This window comes from Glycine soja, chromosome 4 (genome assembly GCF_004193775.1).
Source record: "Glycine soja cultivar W05 chromosome 4, ASM419377v2, whole genome shotgun sequence".
NCBI lineage: Eukaryota > Viridiplantae > Streptophyta > Magnoliopsida > Fabales > Fabaceae > Glycine > Glycine soja.
Window position 1 is genome coordinate 46,971,312 of NC_041005.1, and position 7,288 is coordinate 46,978,599.

Consider the following 7,288-nt stretch of genomic DNA (forward strand, 5'->3'; position numbering starts at 1 on the left):
CCAGTCACTGTATCACGGCCCAATCCGCAACGGAGTTTGGGCTGATAGTATATCAGCTCAATAGAGTCCATTAATATTCTATTTTCCCTCCTCCCTTGTTCGCGAGATTCGGTTTCCCTCCATTTCAAACAAACTCGACGATGGAAAGCGTGGACGCGAACAGCGAAGTCGAAAACGACGCGGAAATGAAGCTCTTGAGAGATAAATTCAGGCTCTCCGCAATCTCCATCATCGAATCTCAAGGTGCAATTCTTCTTCTTCCTCTTCCTCTCGTCAATTTTACTTTTTCCATTCTCACGAAATTCAAGTTCCTAATTCTCGTATACGGCAACGCAATTACGCAGCAAAACAAAACGGCATGGAAGTATCAAAAGTCGTAGTCACTTGCGTTGCGGATTTGGCCTTCAAGTATACGGGTAACAATAGCATCACTGTCGTTTTCGCTGTACAATCCTTTTCTGCCTGCACCTTGTTACAATTAACTTAAACGACACCGAATGAAAACGCCGTATATTGAAATCGGTACGATTGCAACGTGTATGACGTAATGTCTCTTACGATTGCTTCCATACGGTGCACGTATCTTCCATGCTTCCTTTGTATATTATCAATGCAAATAGTTTTTGAGTTGAAATAATGAAATTGAAGCGAAAGTGTTTTTGTTTTGTGAGCAGAGCGCCTGGCTAGGGATCTTCATCTATTTGCGCAGCATGCGAATCGTAAATCTGTAAATATGGAAGATGTGATACTTTGTGGTTAGTTTCATTTTCATCGTCTTTGATTGTTTTTCAAGAACGAAAATGACTTTTGTTCCGTTCCGTGTTTAACATTGTGGATTTTGGTTTCAGGACATAGGAATGAACATGTATCTGGCATGTTGAGGAGCTTCTCCAATGATTTAAAAGCCAAGGATCCTCAATCTGAAAGGAAGCGAAAGAAAGAACCCAAAAAGAACGACAAAGGAACCGCTTAGCGCATATGCCTGATGCATATATATGGTCCTAGGAACATATTTTGGTACGGTTAGTTAATTTTATGTATATTTTTCTCTCCTTTATATGTTTTTGGATTTGGTAGTTAGTGCTGGAATCTATTAGTCCATCTTAATCATTTATGCATGCCTTTAAACTTAATTCCAGTAAGGCAGTAACTATGAGTGCGTGATTGAAGTAATTAATTTAGAAGCATTTTTTTATCTATGGTTTCCTTTTTTTTTAAGAAATAAGTAATTATGGCCTTAAGAAAAACTTTTTCAAATTCAAATGTTACCAGTAAAAGGTGTATATTGTCTTCGAACTTTGGATAACACATAGTTGATTCTACTCAACAAAATCACTTAAACCATGAAAAGGTAGAAGCAATTATTTGTTGTTTCACATTAATCATGAAAAATTAATTGATTTTTTCTCACCATGAATTTATTTCAAACATACGATTAGACTTGTTTGTTATGCAAGGTAGACATTCAAGTTTAAACAGAAAATTTATTGTAAAGGTTCAAGCTATGTTTGGAAGCACACTCTAAACCCTCTAAAAGCACATTCAATCCAATACACTTCCTGTGTGTTTGGTAATGCGCTTTTTACCACTGGATGTGAATCCACAAATCAATTAATTGTTATTTTTGCATTTTTTGGATGTACCAATGGAATTGTTCTTTTTTTTATTATTTTATTTCAATGGATGGTTGGTTTAAGGAATACTTCCTTCAATCTTAGCTATAAACAACAAAAAAAAATTATTTTTTAGTCTCAAATATAAGCAAATCTTAATTACTTATATTTTATTTAATGTGATTTCCTCCAAAATATCCTTCATTTAATAAAGTTAAAGATTTTTTTTATGTTTGATATCAAATACTAACAAATAATAATTTAAGAAAAGTGTTTATTTTTTAATTAGAAATGACATAATTTAATAAAATTAACTAATACATTTAATAAGTATGAAGAATGCGCCGATAAAAAAAAGTATCAAGAATGTTTTTTGTCTTATAATTGAGACAGGAGGAAGTGTATGTATATAACTCTTCAATAAAATCTTATGTTCAAGCTCTATGTATGACAAAAGTTTCTACTAGAAGAATTAGTACTATCACATCATGGAATGTTCTTTGCTTAAAAAAATAGGTTAAATTAGTTCTCTAATTTATTATGTAGAACTTGATCCTTTAATTTTTTTTGTTCAATTTGATTTTTAATTTTTAAAATTAATTCATTTAAAAAAAATATGTATTTTGTGGTGATTTAAAATCACAATGTAGTGATTTTGAATTGTCACAAAGTGATTTTTTGTAATTTAGACTAAATGATCAAATTGAATCGATTTAAGAAATTAAAGGATCAAATTAAATCTAAAAATAAATTAAAGAACTAAAAAACTAATTTAACAAAAAAAATATCATGAAAATTCTTGAGTTGTTTCTCATGAAAGATTTTTAATCCTAGACAACAAAAAGAGAAGAAAGTATTAAACAAGAACTAAGCGTATTTAATATTTAAACACATAAAAAAGATATTTAAAAAAAATTTCAATTAAAAAGTAAGGATTTAAAAAATATTGTCTTTGTTCAATAAATGTATATTTTTTTTAGGGGAATTTATGTATGGAGGATATATATATATATATGGATTCAATTTATTCTAAAAATAATTTTTTTAAATTACTTTTCATTCTTATCTTTTTTTAAACTATTTTTCATTCTCATCATTAGGATGAGAAATAACTATAAAGAGTTATTTTTTGATTAAATGGATTTCCTCCGCGTGTGTGTATATATATACAGCAGAAGTTAAACATTACGTTTTTTTTTACTGCATCTTACGTGATCCCTACATCTAGCAGAAGCTAAAGACTTAGAGCACTTGTCGCTTATAGAGTTGTAGTGGTTTTTATTCAATTTGAGTAGGATATCTCTGTGGAGGATACCTGTATTACAATTAAGCTCAATAAAAATCTTTCAGAAAATCATAAATCGTTACTTAATTCTGTTATTAATAGTTAATTTTAGTTACTTTTATGATAGGTATTACTTTATCTTTGGTTTTGTATAGGTAGATGAATTAATCTTTATAGAATTAAGCTCAAAAAAATCTTTCAGAAATCATTAATCTTTAATTCTGTTATTAATAGTTTAAATCTCTATGTTTTAAACTAAGCCAGTGAAAGCCATTGCGTTAATTTTTGTTATTTGTACAATAGGTATTACTTTATCTTTGGTTTTATATGGGTTGGTTCTTTTTTTTTCCACACTGCACTACTTGTCTATCATCATTTCAAGATTTTTATCAATTTTTTTGTTTTGTATATTATTTAGTTTTTGCAACCCACATTCTTTCTGCACATTTTATCATGCTTTTTAATTTTAGTATTTTTTTTTTTGTCAGCAATGAATTTGCATATTTTATTTTTATGTTGATTACAAAATGTCATTTCGCAAAAATTGATGACAAAATGACATCTTTTTTTAAGAACACATCAATCCTTCATTATACATCTAACAAATCCATAAACTGCGAATACTGAAAAAATACCATGGTAAAATCATTGAAATGTATGGGAAGCAAAATTGAATAATAAAATTTATAAAATAATGCTAATTTGGTAGAAAAATGTGTAATTAAACTTTTTGATCATATCTTTTTCCCTAACCACATAATACTTTTAAAACTTTCCTGTCCTATACTTATTTGATACGGAAAAATCTTTTGCGCCTAAATTTACTCTTGTTTTGACATCTTATTTAATTGATTTGATAATTTTAATAAATTATGAGATATCAAACTCAAAAGATGGTAGTTGGGCTTGGACCCAATACGTATTTGTAAAAAGATATCCACAATGGAAAAGAGAATTATGGAATTTACTATATCCACTCTTCTTTTTCCTAAGTATACTCCCCTTACTGGTATAAATACTCATTATACCCAAAATACCCCTATATCATCATTCTAGAAAATACATTACAAAATTCATGTTTAATTTTTTTATATTCCAAAAATTATTTTTTTAATGCAAAAATTTAAACATAATTCCGGAATGTATTTTTCAGAAAGTACTTTCTAGAAAACACTTTCTATAATAAAATTTTAATTTTGTATCCCAAAAAGTACTTTCTAGAAGTCAAAAAATTTTTGAAGTTATTTTCCAAAATTTAATGAAAAGGACATGTTGTATTTGTTCCAAAATCTAAAAAGATGGTCATTTCAATAAAATGGCAAACAAAAAAAGTATTCTAATGTGTCTATACTCCACTACTTGAACCTCTAACCAAATTACACAACATGTGCAAATCATGTATGGAGATTCAAAACTTGTAAGCATTTTTTCTAGTTTGTATCAAGATAATAAAGCTATCAAATAAGTAAAACGAAGAAAGTGAGGAAGAAATGAATGTTTTGTTGTCATGGAAGTAAAAATTAGAGTGAAAGAAATGAAGGATTCCAATGAAAGAGAGAGAGAATGTTTTGTTGTCTTGGAAGGAGTGCATTGTTGGGGGGAGGAGGGGGGGAGTGTGTGACTGTGCTAGGGAAAGGATAAGGTTTGAGATAAGACTCCTCTTTACTTCTAATGACTTGTGGAATGATGACAATAAATAGGGTTTTATAATATCGTACTTGTATTTGGCCCTATGTCTGGGCGGATAATAACTTTAATCCTCATCTTGTACTTGTTGGATACCTATATAGTCATTCCCACAATCCCCTCAAACCTTCTTCTTTTCCTCACACCCCCCCTCCCCCTCCCAAAAAAAAAAAAAAAACATTCCTTCTAGGACAACAAAACATTTTCCCTCTCTTTCATTAGAATCATTCATTTGTTTCACTCCATTTTTTACTTCAGTGGCAACAAAACATTCCTTTCCACCTCACATTCTTGGTTTAGTTATCTGATAGATTTATTATCTTGTTACAAACTAGGAAAAGTTCTTACAAGCTTTGATTCTCCATACATGGTTTGCACATGTTTAATTTGGTTAGATGTTCAAGTGATAAAGTATAGACACATTATAATGTTTTTTTTGTTTGCCACTTTACTTGAATGATCATCTTTTTGGATTTTGGAACACATGCAACATGTTTTTTTCATTAAATTACGGAAAGTACTTTCTGAAAAAATGTTGACTTGTAGAAAGTACTTTTTGGAATACAAAATTAAAATTATATTCTAGAAAGTATTTTTTATAACCTATAATTATGTGTTTCGGAAAGTACATCCTAAAATGATGTTTAAATTTTTGTATTCTAGAAAATACTCGAAATACAAAAAATTAAACATCAATTTGGAATATACTTTCCTAAATGATGATATAGGAGTATTTATATTAGTAAGGGGGTGTACTTAGAAAAAAAGCAACTGGATATAACAAATGCTAAGAATCATTCATTTAATGAATCTAATTTCATGTGTGGGTATTTCAGTTGTAAATTAACTCTTTATTTGCATGTTATTTGTTATATGAAAATTCAAAATAATTGCATAAATCATTATATATATGAGTAGTATAACTAATTTATGTATACCAACTATTACTTAAATCAGTATAAAATAAAAAAATTATTTATAACTCTTTACTTCATAAATCGTTATACAATTTATCGGTGTTAATATATATGATTTTTTGACATCTTAAAAAATAAGAATGGAAATGGGTGGAGTCTGTTGGAGAGAACTTATAACGTAGCTTACATTAGCTTCAGCTTTCAATTAGGTTAACTTTATTTGCTAAATAAGAAAGTTATATTTTTTTTAAAAAAAGTATATTTATTTAAAAAGGTTAGACGTGTGTATCATACGAAAAACTTTTCAGAACTACCTATGTAAAATAAATATATAATAATAATAATAATAATTATTATTATTATATAGTTGTTAGTTTATTTAAGAACAATGATATTTGGACATTTACTTTTTTTTAAAACACATAGTTAACATTTATCATTTTTTTCTATTTTTATGTTCTTTTTGCATCATATTATTTATATTTGTTCTTTCTTTTATCTCTTGTTAAGCATCTACCAACATTTTGCATATCCATGAATAATTTTCCTTTATTTAAAAACTTAAACTCACTAACTTACACGGATGTTAGCCCATTTGCTTATTTAGAATTATATTTGTACTATAATTTAAGAGGGCTTATTATATGAAGTTAACTTTTTTAATAAGGTTACAAATCAAGTAAAGCTATTAAAAAGGGCAGTCAAGTGTTAAAAAAGATAAATAGCAAATAAATAGGTCAGATTTAGGAAGTATTTAATTTAAGAACCAGGTCAAGTTTAAGTCTAGTAAAGTTTAACATAATCTCCAACTCATTTTAACATAATTGAGAAAGCAAGCATCAAAATTATAAATTTATAAAAAAAGTATTGAGAAAATATATTTTTTTCAATTTTTTAATTTTTACATTTGAATGCAAAATAATTAATATTGTAGATTCTTTTAATACACAAAACTCTATAAAATATTTAAAAACCAAATCAACTTATAGAAAATTATCTTTATATTTATAATTTCATAATTTCTAAACAATTTAGAAAATATCAAATCAAAGAAAAATATAACTTGAAAAAAAAAAGCTATGAACTTAATATCCATGCATGAGTTAATAATAATAATAATAATAAGCAGTAGCAACAGCAGTTCCACGATGGAAAGTAGTAGTACAAGTTTCTGTTTACGGCATTTATAATTAGATTTTGCACAAAGGTTACTACTGTTAGGAATAACTCTGCTACAGTATTTATTGGAGACTCTGTCTGAATCAGATTTGTTTTAACACAGTAAAGATGGCGGGAAAATTTTCATGTCTTTGCTACGTTACGGTATTGCAATTGTAATGCGCGCAGTTCAATGTATGTCTGATGAGAATCTTGAAATTTGAAGTGTGCAGAGTTTTATGATACACTCAACCGTAGAAGCGACAGACACATGGAAAAAGCATGTTGGCCTGCTCCTTTCTGATACTCTGTACTTTTGGCACCTTCTCATCTTATCTTACATGCTAGCATTGAGCAATTGAGTGCTTCCTCCATTTTTTTTTATCAACTTTTAAATGTTTTTTTTTCTTAGTTAACATTTTTATTTTTTATTTTTGTAAGTTTATTTTTTTATTTTAGTCCATCTATCTAAATTGGCATTTTTTAATTTTAATCTCTTTAAAATTTTAATTTTTTATTTGTAATTTCCATAAATTTACACTTACATAAATTAAAATTGAAAAAATACAATCTTATAGAAACTAAAAATGAATAAAATATCTTATAAGGACCAAAATTAAAAAATGGAA

The 7,288-nt window shown here is 27.9% G+C and overlaps 1 protein-coding gene across 2 annotated transcripts; it reads left to right on the forward strand.

Moving 5' to 3' along the window:
- The first annotated feature begins 10 nt into the window (after nucleotides 1-10).
- On the forward strand, nucleotides 11-7,042 carry LOC114409990 (protein MHF1 homolog). 2 transcript variants are annotated; one of them, XM_028373699.1, is made up of 5 exons: nucleotides 11-243; nucleotides 345-416; nucleotides 675-755; nucleotides 849-1,017; nucleotides 6,886-7,042. In XM_028373699.1, exons 1-4 carry the CDS (start codon nucleotides 141-143, stop codon nucleotides 971-973), a joined length of 381 nt encoding a protein of 126 aa, XP_028229500.1. In that variant the 5' UTR covers nucleotides 11-140; the 3' UTR covers nucleotides 974-1,017; nucleotides 6,886-7,042. The 2 variants fall into 2 exon arrangements, with proteins under 2 accessions (XP_028229500.1, XP_028229499.1); XM_028373698.1 differs by lacking the exon at nucleotides 6,886-7,042 and having other exon boundaries at nucleotides 14-243; nucleotides 849-1,195.
- Nucleotides 7,043-7,288: the final 246 nt, after the last annotated feature.

What these genes read in the sequence shown, in the direction of transcription:
- LOC114409990 (XM_028373699.1), top strand. Translation starts at nt 141, where the DNA reads ATGGAAAGCGTGGACGCGAACAGCGAAGTCGAAAACGACGCGGAAATG. An exon ending in CTCCATCATCGAATCTCAAG is followed by an intron (nt 244 to 344) that starts GTGCAATTCTTC and finishes GCAATTACGCAG; the next exon opens with CAAAACAAAACGGCATGGAA. An exon ending in GGAAGATGTGATACTTTGTG is followed by an intron (nt 756 to 848) that starts GTTAGTTTCATT and finishes TTTTGGTTTCAG; the next exon opens with GACATAGGAATGAACATGTA.